The sequence below is a fragment of the Canis lupus genome, chromosome 16 (assembly GCF_048164855.1).
Source record: "Canis lupus baileyi chromosome 16, mCanLup2.hap1, whole genome shotgun sequence".
NCBI classification, from domain to species: domain Eukaryota; kingdom Metazoa; phylum Chordata; class Mammalia; order Carnivora; family Canidae; genus Canis; species Canis lupus.
Window position 1 is genome coordinate 7,437,912 of NC_132853.1, and position 24,957 is coordinate 7,462,868.

At 50.4% G+C, this 24,957-nt stretch overlaps 1 protein-coding gene and 1 long non-coding RNA gene across 9 annotated transcripts in view; one reads left to right on the forward strand and one right to left on the reverse strand.

Annotated features, from left to right (window-relative positions):
* Positions 1-655: 655 nt before the first annotated feature.
* Positions 656-24,957, forward strand: part of HMCN2 (hemicentin 2) — a 147,624-nt gene continuing 123,322 nt past the window's right edge. For all 8 annotated transcript variants that reach the window (XM_072778330.1, XM_072778333.1, XM_072778335.1 and 5 more), the window contains exons 1-4: positions 656-899; positions 17,986-18,056; positions 19,144-19,302; positions 20,137-20,259. In XM_072778330.1, the coding sequence (XP_072634431.1) occupies positions 656-899; positions 17,986-18,056; positions 19,144-19,302; positions 20,137-20,259 (597 nt within the window). The remainder of the gene's footprint in view (positions 900-17,985; positions 18,057-19,143; positions 19,303-20,136; positions 20,260-24,957) is intronic.
* LOC140605872 (uncharacterized) lies at positions 14,495-20,982 on the reverse strand. The gene is made up of 2 exons (XR_012008405.1): positions 20,179-20,982; positions 14,495-14,762 (listed from the first exon to the last, which is right to left on the reverse strand). It is a non-coding gene; the product is annotated as an uncharacterized lncRNA (long non-coding RNA).

The following is a 24,957-nucleotide window of genomic DNA, read 5'->3' on the forward strand; positions in this document are numbered from 1 at the left end:
GCACATAGTCGGTGCTCAGCTTGCGGTGCTTTGGTTAGGACAGTGATAAGAGCAACAACTGGGAAGCACAGACGCCCCTGCGGAAAGGAAGGGCCTTGCACCGTCTGTGTGTGCTGGGGTGGAGGGGGTCGGCTTGGGGGGGTGGAAGGAGAGAGCAAGCAAAGCCAGGGCCCTGCGAGGCCAGGCCTCCGGGACAGGGGCGGTCGCGTCGCCCCTCCCTTCCAGCCCCACAGCCGGGCGCGCGGTCGGCGGGAGGCGCAGGTGTCCGCGGCGTCCCGCGCGTCCCCATCCCTCCATCCCCCGCCGCCTTGGCCGCGGCCCCAGCTCCCTTCTGCCGGCCGCCCCGCGTCCTCCGCTAACCTCGGGTCCCGACTGGCGAACAGCGGGGCCGGGAAAGTTTGAGTCACGGCGGGGGGAGCGGAGGAGGCGGGCCGCGACCCCGGACGGGGTGGGCTCTAGGACCCGCCTCGGGCTCCCGGCAGGGGACCCGCCGCGAGCCCGCGTCCCGCAAGCCCCGGCCCGGCGGAGCGAGACGCCCGCAGCCGCCGCGCGCCGGGAGGGCCGCCCGGGAGGGCCGCCGAGCCGGGGACCGTCGCGCTCGCAGCGACCCGCGCGCCTCCACCCCGCGGCCGCCGCCGGTCGCCCCGCTCGCGCGATGCCGCGTGCCCCGCTCCTGCCGCTGCTGCTGGCGGTGGCGGCGGCGGCGGTCGGCGAGCCCGGGCCGGAGCTGCCCCTTCCCACGGGGGACGCCACCCTGGCCATCGTCTTCGATGTCACCGGCTCCATGTGGGACGACCTGATGCAGGTGCTGGACGGAGCCTCGCGCATCCTGGAGAGCAGCCTGAGCCGCCGCAGCCAGGCCATCGTCAACTACGCGCTGGTGCCCTTCCACGACCCAGGTACCCCGACCCCCGGCGCCCTGGCGCGGGGCGCACCTGGAGGTCCGCCCCGGGCTTGCCCCGGGACCCGCTGCCAACCTGTGCGGCGCCTCGGGGGTGGCGGGAGGCCTCGCCAGTGATGGAGAGCCTCTCCGGTGGCCGCCACCTGGCTGTGTGTCGTAGGCAGGTGACCTCCCCTTCCTCATTTATGAAACCGGGGGAGAAACTGTCCCCAGCACTTACCGAGACAGACGTGCGACAGGCGCATTCGTGCTCAGGGCCTGGCACGCGATGAGCCTTTGCAGGGCTTATTACTTTGGGTTGATTCTTAGAATTTGCCCCCAGCATGGGCTTTACAAAAGAAAGCTCTTTTCTAAAAAAGGGCCCCAGAGGGAAGGCAGACCCGCGCCTGCCTCGTTTTACCCCTGACCGGTTTTCCCTAGGAAAACAGCGGCTCCCCCAGGTCGCCCCCACCGGCCAGGTTCTGCCCCTGCGCGCAGCACCTTGTCCCCTGCAGCCGCCTGGGTTCCAGCTCAATGTTAGGGGCAGGGCCTTGAAAAGGTCCCTGGGAGACCCCACTGTGGGCAGTTCAGGTGAACAGCTGCTGACCCCCCCGACCTTCTGAGGAGCGGGGCTGCCTTTTCTGCCAACGGTTTTTGATGAAAAACTTCAGACTTCCAGCAAAACCGGGGCAGGAGGGCAGTCCATTGAACACCTGTCTGGCTGCCACCCAGATCCCATGATTAATATTTTACTGTTTGCTGTATCACACATGTCTCTCCATCTAGCCACCTCTCAATCCAGAACCATAGCTTTATAAAGCCAAAAATAACATAAAAATGGCAGATTCCTTGTGGTATTGTACTACAAAGTGCCTCAGGCTGAGCAAATAACAATAACCCAAGGTTATATGAGATAGTAAGCCTTTTTTAGAAGAATGTGCCTTTATTAATCACAACAGCATTACAGATTTTTGCAAAATGTGCAACAGTGGGTGTGACTTAATCCTGTGCAGTCCTGGGGCTGGATTTGGAGATTCTTCTGCTTCCAGGAGTTCTGGATTCTGTAAGGCTCTGTCGCTGAAAGCCCCGAGGCTGGCGGGTATGGAAAAATATTTCTGGGAACAAAAGGATAGCTCCCACCTGGGGGTCGGGGACAACAAAAGTTGGGGGAGTTGTGAAGCGTGGGATGCAGGGTGTGTCCTGGGGTTTCAGCTCAGACACAGGTCACCTTCTATCTCCCTAGTGCTCTCTCTCCCTTTCTGGATCATTCTTGGGCTTCCAAAGATATCACGCTGAAAGAGCTGAGAGGTCATCCAATCCACCCTTTTCTCTTACGGATGGAGAAACTGAGGCTCAGGACATGGATGGGGCTTACCCAAAGCCACCTGCCAGGATGATGTAATTTCTGATTCATAACCCACATTTGTCTCCAAAATGCTTGGCTGCAGTTGCAGGGGAGGATAGCAGCCTGCTGAAGCCAGACTCGGTGTCCCGGGGCCCAGGCTGCGGGTCCTGAGGGCTGTTCTCCCTGCCTCACCTCTAACTGTGGGCTCCCTGAAGCCCTTTTCTCATCCCCCCACCAGCCTTTCCTCCCTTCTCTGGACACCAAGCAGGTGTGCGCCTCTCTGACCTTCCCCAGTCCTCTTTGAGACAAAAATGCCAGCCTTCCTCCCCATTCCCCAAACCATCCTCCCTGCAGACACACCCAGGTCCAAGTGCAGAGGGGGACCTAAGCGTTTAGTGAGCCTGTTCTGTGTGCATAGCCTTTATTAGTCCCCCCTTTGTGAAGGGGGCAGGCTTCCCTGCAAGGAGCGAGCATCCTGCTGGGGACAGGCCAAGTGGAGAGCAGGAAGTGTTACAGGCTGGCTCAGGCACCAGCTCCTGACCATGGGTCGATGGGTGTTGGGCAAGGGAGGGTGCTGATGGAAGGCTCTTGGAGGAAGCAGCACTGGAGCAGGGATTGCACACGAATGAATGTTTATCAGCTTTTCACTGTTTGCCTGGCCGATGTTGGGTGCTGGCAATGCAGTGGGGGTATCCAGGTAGGGACTAGACTGTGGTTTAGGTTTGGCCGTCTTTTGAATTGGCCAGTGGCATTCCCTTTGGCAGAAGAGGAGCTCCAGAAACAGGGGTCTTAGCTGACTTTTGAGGCCCCCAGGGCTGCAGGCATAGAGGGCTTTCTAAAGGAAACCCCCATTCTGAACCCCGAGGACCAGTCCTTGCAGGGGGAATATTAGTGGCTCTGGGCTGGGAGTATTTGGAGAGAAACTAGGACGTGCCTCAGAAATATTCTTAAAGTTTTTATTTTTTATGATTTTATTTATTTATTCATGAGAGACACAGAAAGGCAGAGACAGCAGAGGGAGAAGCAGGCTCCCTGCAGGAAGCCTGATGAGGGGCTTGATCCCAGGACTCCGGGATCACACCCTGAGCCCTGAGCCGAAGACAGACGATCAACCGTTGAGCCACCCAGGCGTCCCCCTTAAAATTTTAAAAGATTTTATTTATTCATGAGACACACACATACACAGAGAGAAAAAGAGAGGCAGAGACACAGGTAGAGGGAGAAGCAGGCTCCATGCAGAGACTCGATCCCCGAACTCGATCCTGGGACTCCAGGATCACGCCCTGGGCCCAAGTCAGGCACTAAACCGCTGAGCCACCCAGGGATTCCCCGCCCCCCCCCCCCCCCCTTAAAGTTTTTAAATGAAAAAAGTGGTTACGTTCGCAAACTAGAGAGCATTTTGTTAATGGTTTCATCTTGGCTGAAAATTTAGCTCATTTTCAGTTTTTTTCATTGTTAAAATGTTGCCAAAAAACAAAAAAACAAAAAAACAAAACCCACTCCTGTGCAAATCTTTCAATCTCTGATTGATTTTTCCATAGGGTTAAGTTTCGAGTGTGGAATTCCTAGGCCATTTTTAACACACTGAATGGGTGGGCAACTCTTCAATTTGTTTTCCAAAGTGTTTCAGGAGTGTAAGCTTCTACCAGCAGCTTTTGAGGGGCCCGTTTCAGAGCAGCCACCCCCAACACTGGGAATTAAGATAAAAACATTTTCTTTTTCCCTAATTCGAAAGATGGAAAATATTTTAATTTCTAGCGAGGTCCAGTGTATTTTCAAGCGTTCACTAGATTTGTGTGTGTGTGTGTGTGTGTGTGTGTGTGTGAATTTCTTCTTTTGCACATTCTCATCAGTGCCTCTACTTGTTTTCCCGTTGGGGTTTTAGTGATTTTCTTATCAGTTGGTATGTGCACTTTATATTGATGATATGAACTCTTTTTTGTTGTGTGATTAGTATTTTTCCTGATTGTTTGCCTTTTAGAATTGTTTGTGATTCCTAGTGGTCTGAAATTAATTAATTAATTTTCCTGGTGGTCTAAAATGTAAAATGTTTGTGGAGCAAAATCTGTTGACTTTTCCCCTTTGTAATTTCTTCTTCAACATGCTTAGAAAGTTTTTTTAAAAATTTCTTATCACAAAATCATGTTAGGTATATATTGTAGATTTTTTTCAGCAGTTCTCTTTTTTATATTTAAATCTTTAACATGGAATTTTTTTAAAAGCTGGTGTAAAAAATAATCTAACGTCATTCTTCCAGGATGGGATTGTTAGGGTATATTTTATCAAACAAAATATACCCTAACGATACTCCCCCCTTTTTTTCATGTATTTGGAACTGCCTTTATCCCAAATTACTTTATCTATTAAGAATTTATCTGGGCTTTCCATTCTGTTTTGTTATATGGAAAATCTTGTGCCAAGAGCATATTATATTCATTATTTGGTTTTACAATATGTACTAATAAGGCAGATGCTTCCTCATATTCTTATTTCTTTAAAATATTTTTTGGGGGCACCTGGGTGGCTTGGTGGTTGAGCATCTGCCTTGGGCTCAGGGCATGATTCTGGGGTCCTGGGATCGAGTACCTCATTAGGCTTCCCACATGGATGCTGCTTCTCCCTCTGCCTGTGTCCCTGGCTCTCTCTTTGTGTCTCTCAAGAATAAATAAGTTATCTTAAAAAAAAACACACAAAAACATTTTTTCCCCCAGTGGTGCCTAGGTGACTCTGTTGGTTGAGCATCTGACTCTTAATCTCAGCTCAGGTCTTGATCTCCGGGTTGTGAGTTCAAGCCCCATGTTGGGCTCTGTGCTGGACATGGTGCCTACTTAAGATAAATAAAATTTTTTTTAAAAGGTGTTTTTTTTTAATCCCCTCTCCAGCTTTACTGAAAAGTAATTGACACATAATATTGGGTTAGTTTAAGGTGTGCCACATGTTGATCTGCTACATTTGTGTGTTGCAAAATGATTGCCACCATGGCATTAGCTAACACCTCCTTTGTGCCACTTAATTACCATTTCTTTTTGGTGGTGAGAACATTTAATATCTACTCTTTGGTAATATTCAAATAAATGATACAGTATTAGCCATAATTACCAACTTATACATTGGATCTCTAGAATTCATTTACCTTCTAACTGAAAGTTTCTGTCCCACTTCTCCCACCCTCTAGTGCCTGGTAACCACCACTCTACTCTCTGTTTCTGAGTTTGGCTTTTTTAGATCCCACATCTAAGTGAAATCATACAGTATTTTTCTTTCTCTGTCTGACTTATTTCACTTACCATAATGCCCTAAGTGTCCATCCATGCTATTGCAACTGGCAGGATTTCCTTTTCATGACTGGATAATATTCCGACATTCCATAATATTCCCGTCCATGCATATATGTACTGCATCTTTTTTATCCATTCATTAGTTGGTAGTCAAAACAAATTTTAAAGGCTCCTGGTTGGCCCAGTTGGTGGAGCATGGGACTCTTGATCTTGGGGTTGTGAGTTTGAGCCCCACATTGGGTATAGAGATTACTTAAAAAATAAAAAATCTTAAAAATTACTTTAATAAACTTTTAATTTTAGCACAGTTCTATTTTAGATTTACAGATTTATTGCAAAGATTGTACAGAGGTTTCCATATGCCTGACACCTAGTTTTCCCTGTGATTGACATGTTGCATTGCTATAGTACATTTATCACAATTAACCAACTGATATTGATGTGTTATTATTAACTAATGTCCATTCTTCATTCAGATTTCCTCAGTTATTCCTTAATGTCCTGTTCCTGAGTGCATCCAGGATCCCACATTATATCCAGCTGCCGTGTCCCCGTAGGCTCCTTTGGTTGTGACCATTTCTCAGACTTTGTTTTTGATGACCTTGACAGTTTGGATGAGAATCACTCAGACGTTTTGTCCCTCGGTCGTGATTTGTCTGGCGTTTTTCTCTAGTTAGACCAGGTGATGGGAAGAAGACCATAGAGGAGCAGTGCCATTCTCATTATGTTCTGTCAAGGGTACATACCATCAATATGACCTGTCACTGTTGATGTTGACCTTGATCCCATGGCTGAGGTTGTCAGTTGTCTCCACTGTGAAGTTCCTCTTCTCTTTCTCCCTTTCTGTACCGTCCTCTTTGAAAGAAAGTCACTGTGCGCAGCCCATGCTTCAGAAGTGGGACACTGTGCCCCACCTTACCAAGGTTGGAGAATCGGCACGAATTATTTGGAATTTCTCTGCATTGGAGAGTTGCCTCTTCTTCCCCATGTATTCAATCATCTCTATATCTCAGTATGGACTCATGGATATTTATCCTGTCCTCTGGGTTATAACTCAATACTACTTTATTTTGTCGCTTAGTTCTTCCAACTTTGGTCATTGGAAGCTCTGTTGACATCAATGTGCCTTTGGCATGCCTCCATTGTATGTGTGTGTTTTATTTATTTATTTTAAGGATTTAATTAATTAATTAATTAGAGAGAGAATGCATGAGCAGGGGGAGGGGCAGAGGGAGAAGCAGACACTCCGCTGAGCAGGGAGCCAGACACAGGTCCTGTATCCTAGGACCTTGAAATCATGACCTGAGCCAAAGGCAGACACTAAACCAACTGAGCCATCCAGGCACCCCCGAGTAAGTATTTTAAAGCACTGTCTCACTTCCCGGCACTACAAGATGTTCACGACTCATATTTTCTGCCTCAGTCCTAGCTCTAGCAATTTTATCCAAGCAGCCCTGGCTCCTTCTATTGAAAAATGGTCCTAGATAGTAGGATCTGAGTGTTAGGTTTACTGGGATGTCACTGCTTCTAGACCTTTGGCTGACAGAGCAATGAGGGGATGCTGCATGGGAAACTTGTACCTATAAGTATTTCTGTAGAACCATCTGTGTCTATAGTAAGCTGGATGGGATTTCATACAGATGTCTCCAACTCTGGTTTTATTACCGTATAGATCACTCCATAGATCATTCCCCTTGCTTATCTATAACCTCCCATCCAACAGTAACAGACCTGGCTCCCACCACCCACCATGTGTTTACTTAGTGGTTCAGGCACAGTATACAGAGAAGTGGCTTCAGCGTCGTTAACTTGTACCCCACGGGAAACAATTTTATTACCTAGAGTCAGTTCTGCCTTTAGTCTTACAGACTGTTTTATTTGCAGAGTGACTTAGGCCAGTGCCTTATTCATCTTCTTTAGCTTCAGAATATTCTTGAATACTTATTCTTTCAGATGACAAACAGAAAACTTAGTCAACTTCCAAACAAACAAACAAACAAACAAAAACCGTATTGTGATTTTGCTCAGAATTGTGTGAAATCTTGATTCGGGGGGAAATTGTCACAAAAAAAATTTAGTTGTTTCCATCGAGGATGCACGCCACTTCATTTGTTCACATATTTATTTCCTTTCATAAAGATTTATAGTTTTTTTCCTTATAGGTTCCACCCATTTCTTTTAAAGATCATTTCTAAGTATTTTGTTTTTTGTTGCTATTTTGACTAAGAAATTTTTTCCATTACATTTTTTGCAAATGAGTATTCTTGGTATGTTGGAAAGCAGTTCATTTTCATATATTTATTCTGTTTCCAGCGTTCTTACTGAAATTGTTTTTTTATTTTAACTACTTCTGATTTTTTTGGGTAACGGCTTGAGTTTCCTAAGTTGGCAACCATAGCCTGTCCAAATTATAATTTTACCTTACTTTTCCAATCATATATTTCACTTGTTTGAAATATCTCATGGTCTTTATCAGCCAGAACTTTCAGAACAATGATAAATACACAAAGAACAGCTGTGGTCACTCTTGCCTTGCTTCTCATTATTTGCCGCTGTGTGATGTTGGCTCTCCGTTTGAGGTTTTCTTCAACAAGTGAACGAAGATGATGCTTTCACTCCTAGTTTACTAAGGGTAAAAAACAAACAAACAACACCCCAATACAAAACAAAACAAAACAAAAAACAACAACAAAAAAACCCTCAAATAGGGATGGGTGCTGAATTTTAGCCATTGGATTTCTGGTTTTGTTAAGATATTTGTAAGCTCTTCCTCCTGTTGACCTATTGATGGGATTCCTTCATTTTTAACTATTTCCACATTCCTCATATAAGCTCTGATCAGTCATGGATGATTTTTCATATACAGCTGGATCCCATTTGCCAGTGTTTCATTTGGGGAATTTTGCATTTTGTTTCTGCATGTCAGATCAGTAAATGACATTCTTTCTCTGTGCCCTTTGTCAAGTTTTGGCATCAGGACTTGGTTAACTCTTTTAGTTAACACCTCAAATTATTAAGTTTTCTCCCCAAATTGCAAAAGTTTTCTTTTGAAGTTTATTTAGATTTTTAGTGATCTCTCCACCCAATGTGAGGATTGAACTCAGTGACCCTGAGACCAAGAGCCTCATGCTCCATTGACTAAGCCAGCCAGGCCCCAAATTGTAATATACAATGCCCCCAAAATTAATATACACTGGTAAAATATTCTAATAATACTATTCTCAAAGGATGCAAACACTTTTCATGATTTTGCATCCTTCCAGACCATGTGTGTGCAGTTCACTCCTATACGTATGTGCACTTAATTTTTTATTACATAAAAAATAGAATTATGTGACACATACATTTTTTGCAACTTACTTTTCTTCCCTACACGATATATCAGGTATCTTTCCATGTTGGGAAATATCAATCCACCTCAATGTTTTTAATGACTACATAAGATGTGACAGAAGGAATCTTCATTGATCTTAATCCTATCTTGAATTGCCAGCCATTCCCATATTGCAGAAAATAGATCGCTTTCAGTTTCTTGACCACAAACCCATACACATTTGCAAACGTATCTGAATGATAGAGTCCCAGAAATGCAATTACTTTGTTAAAGCATATGCACATTTTAAATTTTGCTAGATATCCCTAAACTGTCCTCCAAAAATGCTGTGCTATCCTGCCTTCCTACCAACAGAGTTTGAGACTGCATTTTCCCCACATCACACCTTGCTGACCTCTGAGGACATCATTATCCCCTTTCTTGCTAATTTGATAGGTGCTAAATGATGTCCCATTTTAATTTGCATATGTTTGGTTGTTAGTGAGTTTGAGCATCTTCTCTGGGTCGCCAGGTACACTGCCAGCTTTCCTCAGGGAACAGGGGTGTTACTTGGTCTGGGATGAGGATGCAGGCAGGCAGGGCTGACATGTTCATTCACAGCATGGCCTGTGAGTGGGGGCGGCTGGGCCTCTGGCTGCAGACTGTGTGTGTACTGTCACCCCAGAGCGACATTGCTATTACCCAGCCACTCATCATGAGATAGATCTGAGTGGTTCTTGCTCCAGGGGGGAGAGTCCAGCCCTTTGGCCTGGCCCCTATGCTTGGAGGTTGGGGGTTCTGAGCTGCCTGAGAGGTGTAAGTTGGATAAGACACATCCTTGTCATTGATGGTGCCTCATCCAAGGGCAGTGTTCCTGCCTGAGGTTTCCAGGCATGAGTCTATGCAGGGCAAGGGTGTGAAGAGAAAGAGGTTGGGGATACCTTTGAGAGGAAGAGTGCCAAGGTAAGGATGCAGGGGGTCTGATGGCAGGGGTCTGCCTGAAGGGGCTGGGATGGGCTGGATGCATCAGTCTGGTCCCCAGGGATCCCAGACAGACCCATTATTCACTCACTCCATAGGTGATTCTCAAAGGATGACCACAGGCCAGACAGGGTGCCAGCTGGCCCTGGAACCTTCAGTCAAGCCTGGCCCACAGCAAAGGGCCAAGTTCATTAGCCACAGTGTGGTCCCTGGTACAGAGAGGCCCTGGTTGCCCTGAGAGGTGGGGATATAGGAGTGACATTCGAGTTGAGGTAGAGAGGAACTGGCAGGGGTGGGGGTGAGGGAGAGCCTGGACAGATTGGGGAAGAGCACTCCAAGCTGAGGGAACAGCAGAAATCATGGCTCTGAGGCTACCAAGAGTGTGGATGTGAACATCTTGAAGACGGCAGGGCCTGGCTGATGTGGACACGCAGGGCAGAGCCCGAATCCATTGGGTGTTCAGGGCAAGGGGCCCTCCTGAGGAGACCCTCGGAAGCCTCGGGTTCTGGACTCCTGGACACAAAGGAGGAGGTGGAGAAAGGTTCTGGGACCCTTTTGGCTCTTTGGACAGAGCCTCTTGCCCCACTATTTCCTGCCCCAATGTGTCGGTCCTTCGTGGGTGTTTTCAAGGGAATCACATTCACCCAGGCCTGGGCTCAGGAACTGTTGGAACTCTAGCAGGCTAGACTCCAGCCCCTGCCTTGGAAATGGGAAGCCTGTGTCCCAGAGAGTGGATGCAGTTTGCCCACGATTGGGGCAGACTGGGGGACCCGGCCTGGGGGCACTGCGACTGGAGGGGGGGGTAGGTGCAAATCCAGAACTGGCCCCAGGATCAAGCCCTGCTTTCAAGGAGGAGGGGGGAAAGGCAGGCCTGGGAAGGGTCCATGGCATGAGGTCTTTCTGAGGCTGGGCCTCTAGTGCCCGGCTGTGGCCCTGACCGACTACCCCAGAGCACAGGATTCTGGGCCAGGGGCTGGAGCATCACCTGGGGGGAGGGGTTGGGTGCGATCCTGTGCATGATCCTCCCAGTCCCAGAGGCTCCACACCCTCCTCTTGTCGAATGGAAAACAATCTGCCTGAAGAGAGATTGTTCCAGACCAGCCTTCTGGGGCTCAGATGCTCCAGGGCGGCACAAGTGGAGCCAAGGTCATGGGTTTAATGATTTTTGCAGCCGGCCGGCAGGCCCTGCTCACAAGGACTGCATGCCACATCTGCCCAGCTGTTTGGCAAGTGCCCATCTTCAGTCTCTCCCCCCCTTCAGAGCCTCTCCCCCCCTCCAGGAACAAGAGTGAGAGACTAGGGGAACACGAGAGCAAGTTCTGAGTATCTGCAGCTTGGCAATGGTCATGATCTTGAATGTGGGGCTGATGGATCAGCTCTGAAGCCCGCCTGTATTGTGTCCACATTGTAAGACCCTGGACAGGTCACTTCACCTCCCTGGGCCTCAAATTCTCATCTATGAAATGGGGATAATGAACAGTAGGCTCCTCTGGGGGCTGTATTTTCCTCAGTGAACATGTGGCAAGTGCACAGAATAGCACCTGGTGCTTACTAAGTATTAAAACAGTTAATAATATTAAAGATATTAAAATATATCACCATAGTCACCGTTATTTTTGGAGGCAGCATAGCCAGTGGCAAAGGGTACAGGCTTTGGAGGCAAACAAGTGGATTTGACATTGTTGTAGGTTGAATAGTGCCCTCCCGAAATTTGTGTCCTTCCTAGAACCTCAGAACATGACTGTATTTGGAAACAGGATCCTTGAAGATGTAGGTAAGTAGCGTGAAGTCATATGGGAGTAGGGTGGGCCCTTCATCTAATATGATTGGTGTCCTCATAGGAAGGAGGGATGCAGAGCCAGCAGAGGGAGAAAGCTCCATGACAATGGAGGCAGACCTGAAGTGCTAACGTGTTACAAATCAAGGAATGCCAAGGGTTGCTGGTATTTGCCTTCAGAGAGAGCATGGCCCTGCTGACACCCCGATTGTGGACTGCTAGCCTCAAGAACTATGGGAAGGGAAATTTCTGTTGTATAAAGCCACCACATTTGTGGTATTTTATTATAGTGGCCCCAGGAAACCGGTACAGACATTAACTGCCACTTACTAGCTGCTTGACCTTCACTACGGGCATTGTCTCCTTTCTAAGTCTTGGTATGCTCATTTGTAGCAGGGAGATAGTAATAGAAGTGAGCTCAAGCCTGTAAAATAGTAAGTGCTCAAGGCATAGAAACTACTGTGACTGTCACCACCACCACCACCATCACCACCACCATCAACATCACCACCATCATCATCATGCTAGGAAGGGCAGATGCTAAGATGTACAGGGATCAAAACTTTTTGTCCAAGCCCAGCCCTGCCCGGACCCAGTGAAAGAAGATTAGGAGCGTCTCACATGACCCCTTTCAGTAGGTAAACTCGAATAGGGATGTGTCAGTGCCCTACCCTCTCTGCCCTGTCCTGGTGCCTCACTCTGTCCTGCTGGAAGATGAGTCTTGAAATGTTTGTCCTGCTGACAGCACCTTGTTCTGGTGGGGTTTCAGGATTGGTGAGTGATGGTGTCCAGCGGGTCCCAGGAATGACAGAGGAAGGGAGCTGTGGGCCAGTGTTAATTAATGACAGGAAGGCATCTGTCTCTGGCTTGCTGCCCACAGCTGTGGATGGGTGGGTGGCTGGAAGAACAGGTGGCAAGGAGATCTCCATACCTCCAACCCCTTCTTTGCATCCTGGAGGCCAGTCCTGCCCTGTAATGATGGGACTGTTCATTAGTAACACTCTATGCCTGGAAGTGGCTTAGGGATTATCCAGCAAAAGGAAGAAATCCCAGATTGCTCTCTGTGTGTGTAAGTGTGTACTCTCAGAAGTTGAGGCAGGCAATTAAAAAGCCCTCGCCCCAGTGTTTGCTGGGGCCCTGCCCTCTGTCTTGAGAGCAGTCACAGACACTCTGGTCCATCTGGCTAGCCCTTCCTCCGTATGGCCAAATCCTCTGTGTGCCCCCAAAGAATCACATCAGTTCCTGCTTCACTTCTTATCTGTTTCTCTGGGAGATGGGTGGCAGCGTGTTGTAGTGGGAGGGCCTGGGGACCGGGTGGGCTTGGCATCCGGTGCATGTTTGCTGAGTGTTGACTGTATGCCTGGTGTTGTTCTGGGACAAATCATAAAGATAAATGAAACTTTGTCCTGACCTGGAGCTGCTCAGACAATATGGAATTCAAATGTATTTATTCAGTCACTCATTTGAACCGCATTTATTGAGCACTTACCATGCGCCAGGCACTGAACTTGGCCAGAGGCTTGCCGTGATGAACAGGAGAAGGGGTCACCATCTGTGCGATGTATCAAGGCAACTCTTGCCCCAGATCTTCCCAGTTGACTTCGAAGGACTCCCTTCTCCTCTCTGGGCTTCAGTTTCTCCATCTTAAAAAAGGTGGGGTCTTTGGATCTCTCTAACCTCCACTTTGTTATGTTTGGCACAGAGGTTTGTAGTCAAATTGGTTTTTCCCAAGTCCATTCTTACCAGACACAGGATGATGGGATCTGTGGGAGGCAGAATAAATGCCCCCCCCAAAGGTGTGCATGTCCTAATCCAGGGAACCTGTACATCTGTTACTTGACATGGCAAAAGGGGCTTCACATGTGTGGTAAGTGGAGGATCTTGAGATGGAGAGATTATCCTGGGTTATCTGGGTGGGTTCATTAATCACAAGTCTCCTTGTAAGAGAGGAAGGGGGCAGAGTTGGAGAAGGAGATGTGGCTGAGAAGCAGAGGGTAGTGAGAGAGAGACTGGAAGATTTTCTGCTGTAGGCTTTGTAGATGGAAGAGGGCCACGATCCAAGGAGTGCAGACGGCCTCTAAAAGCTGGAAAAATAAAGGAAGCAAATTTTCCTTTAGAGCCTCCAGAAGGGGCGCAGCCCTGCTGATACCTTGATTTTAGGACTTCTGACCTCCAGAAATGATGGGTGTTGTTTTAAGATGCTGAGTTTGTAGTAATTTATTAAAGCAACAATAGGAAACTAATACAGAGGCCAAAATCCTTTCCAGGGCTTTCCAGCTCAGAGGATCTCCCTGGCTCCTGAAATTTTCCAAGTCTCTGTGTTAGCCATACAGTCCCTGGCCCTCAGCATGTGCTGGCTGAGTGCTTGGGACATAAGGAGGTTGGATGAGGATGTCACTGAGCATTGCTGAGGGGTGTGGGGGAATCAGGATGGGCGATTTCCCAGAAGAATCTTCCTCTCTCCCAGAGTTTAGACTCTCCTGGAACAACCTTGGCAGCAAAAGGCTAGACCTTAGATGGTGAGTCTGGTATCCTTGCCACCTTCTACCACGGGGCTGCCCACTTTGGGTTTCTCACTCCAACAAAATTGTTGAAAGAAAGAAAAAGAAAGAAAGAAAGAAAGAAAGAAAGAAAGAAAGAAAGAAAGAAAGAAAGAAAGAAAGAAAGAAGAAAGGAAGGAAGGAAGGAAGGAAGGAAGGAAGGAAGGAAGGAAGGAAGGAAGGAAGGAAAAGAACTAAAAGGAAAGGAAAACAGAAGGAATTGGCATAGGTGACCAACTTTTTATCTTACCAGGTAGAACCGTGAACAGAATCAACTCCTCCGAACAATTCTTGTCCCTCCACGAATGAGAGCCACCCTGAATCCCCCAGAGAGGAAGACCATAGGTCGTAGCAGCAAAGGCCACCCTTCCAACTGCCGCTTTATTTGTGATAACTCAGGTCACCAACTTTATTGTTCTGACGTTGCCACAAACGGGAGAGCATGTGGTCAGCCGAGCCCTGGTCCAGCACCGGGAACCGAGGGGTGGCTGATGTCACAGGCCATGGTGGGGGAGGGCGGGGGCCAGCCGGAGTCAGAGCTGGGCCCCCCGGGCTGCAGCAGTCGGTGTCCGCTCTCCACGTGAGCAGAACTGGGCGCAGGCCGGCTTCTCCAGCGTTGGCAGGTAGACAGATGCGTGGTTGGCCCTCCTGGAGAAGGGAGGACAGTTAGGAGGTTACTGGACTTGCTTCCAGACTCTTTACAAATATCCTTGCTTTTGACCTAGTAATTGTGCTCATGAGAGAGTGCGTGCCAAGGAACCAACTGAACTGGTGCTTGAATGCCATGGGTCCGGAGGTGCCCTTGGTAACACTGCTCATTGTAAAAACTGGGAAAAAAGCGATATGAGACCGGCACGTCCACTCTTAGTCATTTATACAAAGGAAATTCTTTGTAGCCATTAAAAATGATTTTGAAACTGAGCATTTGGCCTTCTGGAAAGTTGCTCAAAATATGTCGTTTGGTGAAAACAATCAGGTTAAAAATAGTATGTTATTTATACTTCAAGAGAAATTCTGCGTAAAGTAGGATGCATGCGTGGAAGAGGCAGGTTTACAAATCCGCACGCACGTTTTGGAGGCTATGTGTAAAAATCAGGATGACTGTCTCTGGATGGTAGAACTCCCTTCTCTTTCTGTGTGTCAGGAATTTCTATGTAAAATTCACAGGGAATCATTCTCGAGAGCTCGGTATCTGGCGTTACACGGACCTAGGCTCATCCCAGCCCTGCCATTTACTGGCTGTGTGTCTTTGGGCGAGTTACTTAACCTCTCTGGGCTTCCATAGTCTCCTCTCGAAAATGTAGATAAACTGAGACCTACCAGGTGCCAGGGAGGATTCACTGAGCGAATGCTCAGGAAGCCTCTCGGCACACAGGCCTGCACATAGTAGATGCTGCTTAGTAAATGTCAGCATCATTAGTGTCCTTTTATTTTTAACCATGAACATGTATTATCGTGTAATAAAGAAAGAACCACTGTTGAGTAAAAAACATCTCAAGTATTGCTTTTCTGGAGTTTGAGGAACTCACGCTGGAGCAAGACTATCTTGCCCTGTGCCTCTTGTGAGACGTCACGCTGGAGCTCGGGCAGCTGCAAGCTGTGGGGGCAGGGCCCCCTCCTGTTTTCTGACCCTTTGCTGTGTCCCTTCTTGTTCTCACAGTGATGCTTCTCAGTCAGGAGAGATGGTGGTGTCATATGCCTCGTTTTACAGATGGGGAAACTGAGCCTAGGGACAGTGAAGTAAGGTCTCAGGGGTCCTGTGGCTGAAGGATGGAGTCAGGATTCCAATCAGATCTGTCAGCAAAGGCTGAGGGTTTGCCTGAATCAATTATTACTGAGTTCAGAAAGTGGGAGGCCAGGAGGCAGTGGGGAGGCTTGGTAGAGGCTGGAGCAGCTGAGGGAGGGTGTTGGGCATGATGAATAAATTCAGAACACAGAGACAGGGGCCCCGCAGGGGATGACTGATCCTAAAGTGTTGAGCAGAAGAGCTAGTGTCCATACTTTGCTTGAGAGTGTGGATGAACACCAGATAATTCCATGGGCTTCCTTCCCTAAGAAGGACCAAGTCAGTGGACTAGTCGATGAGTATGGGAATTTCTTTTTTAAGATTTATAAAATTTATTTCTTCATGAGAGACACAGAATGAGAGAGAGGCAGAGACACAGGCAGAGGGGGAAGCAGGCTCCATGCAGGAAGCCCGACTCGGAACTCGATCCCAGGACCCTGGGATCCTGACTTGAGCCAAAGGCAGACGCTCAACAGCTGAGCCACCCGGGCGCCCAGAGTATGGGAATTTTTTCAGGGTGACTAGAATTTAGAATTCTTGAACCAAAAATAGCCCATTATTAGAGTTCACCAAGGATGCAGATGAAATAGTTTCCTAAGAAATTTGATGTCCATGAACCTTGTAAAGCCCCCATCATGCACACATGTCCACATAGCGATTTGGGATTCTAGCCATGTTTTCAGTGTGCTGTTAGCCTTGTCTTATGTTAGCTGTGGCTTCCAATGAACAGCTATTAAAAACATCTTTTTACTGGGGGACATATCAAATATATACAAAGTAAGCAAGTAGTGTAATGAGTCCCCCACATACCCATCACCAAATATCAAAACTGTTCTGCCATCCTTGTTCATCTATACCTCTTCCCACCGTCTATCCTCCACCCCACACCCCGTGACGATTGTTTCCTATGGTTCTGGTTTTAGGAGGTGGAATTTTCATACATTGAAACACACACATTTTTGCTTTGCACTTTGGGGAAACCATGTACCCGATACATCTGTGGAACCCACTCTCCTATCGCAAAATATAGAACATTTCCACCTTCCCCGACAGTCTCTTTGCATGTCCCTATCCCCCAGACAGCCTCTGTTCTGATTTTTTCCACCTTAGGTTAATCCTGCCTGTTCCAGAACTTCTGGAAACGGAACCATATAACTGGGCCTGGCTTCTTTCATGTGGCGTTATGTCTGTGAGGTTCGTCCATGTGGTTGCCTGTATTGGTAGCTTGTTCTGTTTCCGTGCTGAGTAGTATTTGATTATCTGAAGAGACCACAGTTTGTTTATCTGATCATTGGTTGATGGACATCTGGATGGCTTCCAGTTCTGGGCTATTATGAATACAACTGCCCTGAACATTTGAGTGCAAGCTTTGGTGTGGACATGTGTTTTCATTTCTCTTGGGTAAATACCTAGGAGTGAAATGACTGGATCGTATGGGATATGCACGCTGAGTGTTTTAGAAAGTTCTATTTGTCTTCCGATGTGGTCGAACCATTTTGCATTCCCACCAGCCGTGGACAGAAGTTCTGGTTGCCCTGCTGTCTTCACCTGCATTTGGTGTAGTCCACCTTTGCAACTGAACTCTGCTCTTTGTCAATGAGCTAAAATATGGATAAAGTTTCTGGAAGACTTTATTCGCATTGATCAGCCTCGTTGGTGTTGGACCATTTCTCTATCTCTTTGTCTTTCCAGAATTCCTTTCCCGCTGATGGTGGGGGTGGGTGGGTGGTGGGTAGTAGGGAGGTTCCTAGGACAACCACGTTCAGGAAAGATTGGGAACAGTGATGTTGAGGAGGAACTAGGGGTTTGCTCTGTCTCACCTTTGTGCTGTCCTGGAGCTCTGGGCCTGGCTTGGAGCAGGGCAGGGCAGGGGGATGAGTGGCCTGACTTCTCTTCCAGGTCAGATTCCAGAAGACCTGGAAACTGCTCCCTTACTGCTCCCCTTTTGGTGGTGGGGGTCTCTGGGGCCCAAGCTTCACCTTCCTTGCCCTCTGGTAGCACATCTTGTAACTGCTGCGCCACTCCGTGGAGGTGATACATCTGGGAATACAAGCCTACCTGAGCCTCTCTCTCTTTTCCCTACAGATATTGGCCCAGTGACCCTCACGGCAGATCCAGCGGTGTTTCAGAGAGAGCTGAGAGAACTGTATGTGCAGGTGGGCCGCTCCGCCCCTGGCTGCTCCTTTCCCAGCCCAAGCCTGAGGCCAAGGGTCTCTGGCCCACCCCCGGGGGGCCAGATGGAGGCTTCCCACAACTGCCATGACCTGTTTCCCAACGCTGCCTGTGGCCTGCACCCTGGCTTGGAAATCCTGAAGATTCTGTACTTTACTTCTGGGGGTCCCTTCCTCTTTTTAGTGCCGTAGGGGACTACCTACGGGAGTGCCCGTGCCCTGCACATAGTAGGTGCTTATTATTTAGTGAATAGTTGAAGCATTGGAAGGAGGAGGTATGTTGTGGTTAAAGGAGGGTGTGAGAGGTCTCAGTCCAGACCCCTGAAACCAAAATGACTGGGTCAGAAGCCCCATGGCCACCTGGGCTTCTTTCCTGCACTGAACACCTGGGTTCAGCATCTCTCCCACCCACCAAGCAGCAGCTCCCTGAAGGCAGAGACCCATGTATCTGTCTAGTTCAGTGCCAGGTCCCCCAGGGCTCAGAAGCAGGCCCTGCACACAGAGGAGACAGGAAGTGCTTGTGGGCTGGATGAGTGAACCCAGGAGAGAAGCATTACTGAAAAGTTGTGCCAACCCTGTTGCTGGCCCCAGGTGGGCAAAGCTGCCCACGGAGTAGAGGTCCTGTCCATGGTCGAGGAGGCTGGGAGTGTGTGCTGCTTTGGGATTCATTCCAGGGCAACCTGCAGAGAGGATTTCGGGATGTGGCTTTGAATGCTTTCCCCTGCCCAACGCCCACCTCTCCTCCTGGCTCCTCCTGCACCCTCTGTCCTCCCAGCCTTGGCTAACATGTGGCTTCTTTGGGGCATCTGTTGGATATCCTGGGACTCCCGTCCCTCTTCCCCAACTTGTATCACTCATCGCAGTGGTAATTAAATAATTGTGTTGTGCATATTAGTGCTTATAGCAGGCCCCATGGGAGGGACCATGCCACTCTTGCAGGGGTGAGTAAACGGCTGGTGCCTCGGGTCTAAAGCAAGAGCTCCCTCCTCCCTGTGGGTGTGAGAGGTGTCCCTGGGTGGGCTCCACCTGGAGGAGGCAGGCGGCAGCCCCTGGCACCCACCCCATCCTGCAGGGGGGCGGTGACTGTCCCGAGATGAGCGTGGGGGCCATCAGGACTGCCGTGGAGGTGGCCAACCCCGGCTCCTTCATCTACGTCTTCTCGGATGCCCGTGCCAAGGACTACCACAAGAAGGAGGAGCTTCTGCGGCTTCTGCAGCTTAAACAGTCACAGGTGAGTGGCTGGCTAGGGGAGCTGGAGCGTGGGGGTGCCCAGGGGTGCCGAGGAAGCGGGGGGCCCCCAGTGCAGGCAGCCCAAGCCCTCACCTGCCAAGCGGCTGCTTCTCCTCGAGGCCGAGCTGGTCTGCTGAAGTCCAAGTGTGTTCTCATGTTCTGGGCCCCCCGCCCGCTGGGGCTGCTGCCGCCTGGCGAGGCTCGTTCTTGATAAAGACCACACCACCCGCTCCCCTCGCACCCTGTCAGAGTCTGTGCAATCCATTTTCCTCCTGGCGTCGCCTCCGCTCCCATCTCTGCGGTGCTTGGCACCCTTTTTCCCGCCCTTTATCCCTCTTCCTCGGGGGCTGGACTACCTGCCAGGGCTTTGGCTTCTGGCTTTCACAGCCAGGGGTGGGGGAGGGTTGTGCACAGGGAAGGGGAGAAGGACCCCCCAACCGTGTGATCTCCTTGGGTGAAGCTCTCAGGAGCTGGGACAGTTTCCCTGTTCTCCCGTCTAGAACAAACTGCCTTCTCCAAGTTTCTTCTAATTCTGGGCCTCCACCCCCCCACCCCCCCATCCCCCCACCCCATGGGGCTGCTCGGAGGGGAGCCATTCCATTCCCTTCTGTGTTGTAGATTTAGTACCGGCTCTGTGCTACACCCTTGACCTGAGTTAGCCCTGATCCCCAGGGGTGGGCACTCTTATCATTCCCATTTGACAGGTGCATCACCTGAGCCCAGAGAGAGGCAAGGGCTCGCCCCTGGTCCCTCCTCCCTTGTCCCAGCCCTGCCACACACCCCTGAAACAGGCGGTCAGGGAAGCCCCGAGCCAGGCTTCGCGTCGCTCTTCCAGGTGGTCTTTGTGCTGACGGGGGACTGTGGTGACCGCACTCACCCTGGCTACCTGGCTTACGAGGAGATCGCTGCCACCAGCTCTGGGCAGGTGTTCCACCTGGACAAGCAGCAGGTGACCGAGGTGAGCCTCCCCTGGCCATTCTGCCTCCCTGGCATCTGTGCCTGGTGGTCGGATAGCTGCCATTGGCAAGCAGTGCCGTGTCCTCACCCTGCGGCCAGCGCTGCGAGCGCTGTGCTCAGGGCTGTGTGACATCATCTCGCCAAGCCCTTCAACCTGTGGCCCACCCCAAAGGCAGGTGCTACAGGCTTGCCAATTTTGCAGGTGAAGAGGCTGGAGCTGGAAGGAGTACCCTGGGTCCCACAGATGGTCCAGGCTGGTAGGATGGACCTAGCAAAGTTTGTCACAAATGGGAGTAGGGGGTGGGCTTCTCCCCTGAGTCAGGGAGCCTGGGATGGGTAGAGGAGTGGGTGGGGGGCGGGGGGGTGTCAGGTTCAGGCTGTGTCACTAGGCCAGAAGATCCTGCTGGGGGCACTTAGCAGGCAGGGGCTTGCTTGGGCCTGGGTCAAGTGATCTGGGTTGTCAAGATCTGGGTTCATTCAGCCTGGTGCTGACCAGGTTGTCTGCGTCTTCATCTTATTCTTGGACTGGGGGCCAGGTCTTCCTCCCCTGCAGGTCCTGTTGGCCGCTCAGGGCTTACCCTCCTTCCCTCTCCCCGCACATCCGCTCCCTCTCGGGAGCCAGAGGGATCCTTCTATCAACACGCTGGTAAATGTTCACAACCACCTCCCTGGAAAGAACAAGAATGTCCATTTCCATGGTGTAAATCCTCCCACCCTGGCTGATTTCAAGCTGCCATTGTGAAGTCACTGAGCAGAGTTGGGAAGTGATGCTCACAGTTGGGTTTTTTTGAGCCTCTGTGAGCCATCTTTCATATCCCACTGGGTCTTTCTAGAGCAAATCTGACCAACAGGTCTCTCCCAGGAGAGGTCCAGAGCCTTATCTGACCCCTGCCTCCCAGACCCCATGGCCTGTGTTCTCCCTGTTGCTCACTGCTGCCACTTCACTGGCCTTCAGTGTCCCATGTCTTTCTACCCCAGGGCCTTTGCTCATGCAACTTGTTTTACCCTCATTTTCCCAGTCTTAGCTGAAATGCTCTCTCCTTGGGAGACATTCCTTGATTTCCCATCAAGATGAAGTCTTCTTTAATACCCCCTCCCAGCTCCCTGCCCTGCTTTACATAACTGCAATTTTATAACTGCACCATTACTGAATGCCGCTAGGCTGGGAGCAACCTGAGAGCCAGGCCCTTATTATGGGTCCTGTTTCCTGCTGTATCCCCAGAACCTCATGCGGCCACCAGCATGGAGCAGGTGCTCAGTAAATAGCTGATAAATGGACAGATGTGGGCTCCCTTGCGCCTAAGACCCTGGGAAGAGGAAGCAAGAGAGGCCACATCTGAGAGGCGAACCCTGGCTCCAGCCAGCCCTGCTGTAGCCTCCAGGAGAGAGTTTGATTTTGTGTTGTATATTTATGCACTGAAGAAAATGGTCTCCAGGGCCGTGTTTAGATTAGCGTGCCTTAACTCCCCATTGACAAATGGCGTTTATGGTTCTCTGAGACACATTAGACTTTATTTTTTTGGCATGTCAGCCTACTCTGGCTCTGGGCCACCCAAGTGAGTGTGGGACTCATTTCAGAGTGGAGCGATGGCCCTGGTCCTTGTTCTGGGGGAGACCTATTTGGGCAGGAGCTGGGTCTGTGTCGGGGACAAATCAGACATCAGGACAGCTGGGCAGGTTATTGGAGGACGGTTTGCCCAAGTGTGGGGCTGGGCTCCCCTCCTCCACTGGTTCTCTCTCTTGAGGCGGGAAAGTGGGGTGAATCCACTGGCTCCTGGCCGTGGTGCCCAGCCTTCTGCTATGGGAGCCTGACCTGGCAATATGTGTTGGACTCAATGGGACCTCCGGTGGCCAGGATTGGCTGCCTCTGGGTAAGGGCCTGGATCCTTCTCCTTCCTGGACACAGAGCTGTGTCATTCCAGATGTTCCCAGACATTCAGCAAGCCTGAGAAAGTGGCCGGGGCCCTCGGGGCTGTGGTCATCCCCACCCCCCTCCCCACCCCCCAGGAGAAGGAATAGTGCCTTTGCCCAAGCCAGGGGGCTCCAGCTGAGAAAATGACTCCTTAGAAGTTGCCAAAGTCCCCAAACCGTGCACGTGTAGTTAAGTCCTTTTACAGTCCAAGTGTGTCCGGTGTGGTAGGAGCGACATATTCTATGTTCCCTCTTCCCTTCAAGTCCCGCTCACTGCGCACCTGCTGCTGGCTGGTGCCGTCTCAGGTGCTGGGCACAGAGACGGAATCTATCTAGGTTAGGTCTCAGGGCTTTTGAGCTTTCACTTTTTTCCAGTTGTGGCCTTGGCCCTTTGGGGTTCCAGGGTAATGAAAGCAAGGTGAGGCTCCCCTCCTCTTGGTGGGGGCAATTTGGAGTTTTTGCCATCCTTCAATGGACGGGGGAGGGAGGCACCATGGCCCCTTGGGAGGGAGCCTAGGCTTAGCTAGGTCTAAGACCTGACCCCCGTGCCCAAGCACAGCATCATGTCTCCCCACCCCCTCCCTGTCTGGCTTAGACACAACTCAAGGGACTGTTGCTGTTCCCAGCAGAGTGGGCTGGAATTGCTGGGCAAACCCCCTCATTCTGCAGCCGTCCCTGATCCCGGGAGGTCTGTTCTGGGAGCCCGGACCCTTCCCCGTCTAGCACCAACCCATACAAATGTGCCAAATTGCCTGGATTCTGCACATCAACTAGGAGAAAGATGAAGCACCTTTCTAGACAGTAAGTGGGGGTGGGGGAGGCAGGGAGGGCTGCCCAGGTGGTTCTAATTAACAGATCAGGAGGCACTGGTCCTGGAGATAAAGTCATCCTGGACGCTTCCAGGAAGGAGGTATCGTGGTAGAGGGTTAGGGCCCCATGCCACCTTCGGACCCCAGCCCTGCCACCTGCCTGCAGCGTGACCTTGAACATGGCACTTGACCTCTCTGGGCCTCTGCTTCCTCCTGTGCACAGTGGGGTCAAGAGAGCCCCTGCCTAGTGAGCCGAGGTAACCGGTAGGCACCAGGAAGCCGTTGGTAAGACTTCCTAATGGCTGTAACTCTAGCCCCTTGCTTTGGTGGGAGCCCAGAACCCATGCCTGGCTCCAGTGAAGCCCCCTGAAGAGTAGGGACTCTCTCGTGACGGGTTCTCAGAATCTGAGTGCCCAGTGGCTCCAGCCAGCTTGGGTGGTGTTCTCTCTTCATCACTGCCCGCCGAGCATCCTGATCCAGGCCCCACAATCTGGCCCCTACTTTCTGCTCTGAGGCCCTATGGGCCCCCTGGCCTCTCCTCTCCGCATCCTCGGCCGCCCTGGCTGTCAAGTGTCCGGGGAGGAGCCTCGGGGGATGATTTATCTGCCGTGACCGGCCGAGCGGCAGCCATCTGGCCAGGGTAGCAGCGCCAGATTCTTTCATTCCTTCCCTATCGGTGTCAGAGCGATGAGCCCCATTGCAGCGCTGGCTCGCAGGCCCCCAGTCCCGCTAACATCTGGAAGCCATTGTTTCCGCCAAGTAAACACTGAGCTTGCCTGATGAAGGCTCTCTGCTCAGAAGGTTCCCTACATTCCGCTCCAAGCCCTGAGGGTATTGTAGGGTCTGGGAAGCCTTATCTGCAGGCCTGGACCTATAGGAGGTCTGGCCTTGCTGTGGACAAGACTGTCAGCACCCCCAGCTCCCCCCCAACCCCCCGGGCAGTGATGTGCTTCCGGGGCAGACCCCATGGGCACGCAGCCTCCTTGTGGGGTCACTGGCATTGTGCTGTGCCTGAGCCTTCTCTGTGGTTCAGTAGCCTGCACTCCTGGGCATCGTCCCCCTGTCGGAACATATTAGGACAAGTCTGTAATGACAGTTGCAACACAACAGTGGGTATGATTTCTCTGCGTCATTGTCAGCTGGTGCTGCCACTGCCTCCCAGCAGCTTTACCCAGTTGTGATTTCCTCATGACCCCTGATGAGGCCCGGCCCTGGGGCGAAGAGGACAGTGACCATGGAGCTGTGGCTTTGCTGTGGGGGCGGCTGCCTCACCTCGCCAGCTTCTGTCTGCCTCTCCAGCTGGGAGCCTTGGCTGCTGCTTCCCCCAGCCAGCCCCCGTGTGCAGGAAGAATGTTTTCGAGAGAAACGTTACTTAGAAAGCTAGGCAAAAAAGAGAAGAAAGCAGTAGCTCCAAGCATAGAAACAAGTGAGTTTTCAGAATACAGGATTCTTACCCTGTGGTAACTGAAATCTAGCCATCAAATCTAGGCACCAACCTTCCAGCTTGGGCTGAACAAAACCCGGTCACTTTTTAAATCTTGGGCAGTTCTTTCAATTCCTGTCTTTTCCTGTTCTCTTTCGTGGAGGATCGCACGGTAGGACTATGATTCAGAGCGAGGATGGCCAATATGCAGCACGCGAGACGCTACTTTCTAATCCTGTATCCGTGGCAGACATTACTCATCAATCACAGAACGTTTTCCTCACTGGGGCTGAATGCAGCTTCGAATTTTATCAGATGGGTTTCCAGGAGGCTGCTTCCAGATGATTGGGATTGGCCAGCCACAGGACCCCTCTGTGGTTGTTAAGGGGGTATACGTTAAAGTCATGGGGACTTTTCCTTAAAAATATTACTGTGAAAGATGTTAAAGAAAGGTAAGAAGAACCTATGTCCCAACTAGACTCAGCAGTTACTTTCCCCCATCTGGTTTATTTCTCCCATTCTGTCTTATCCATAAATAATTCAGTGTGAATTTTTA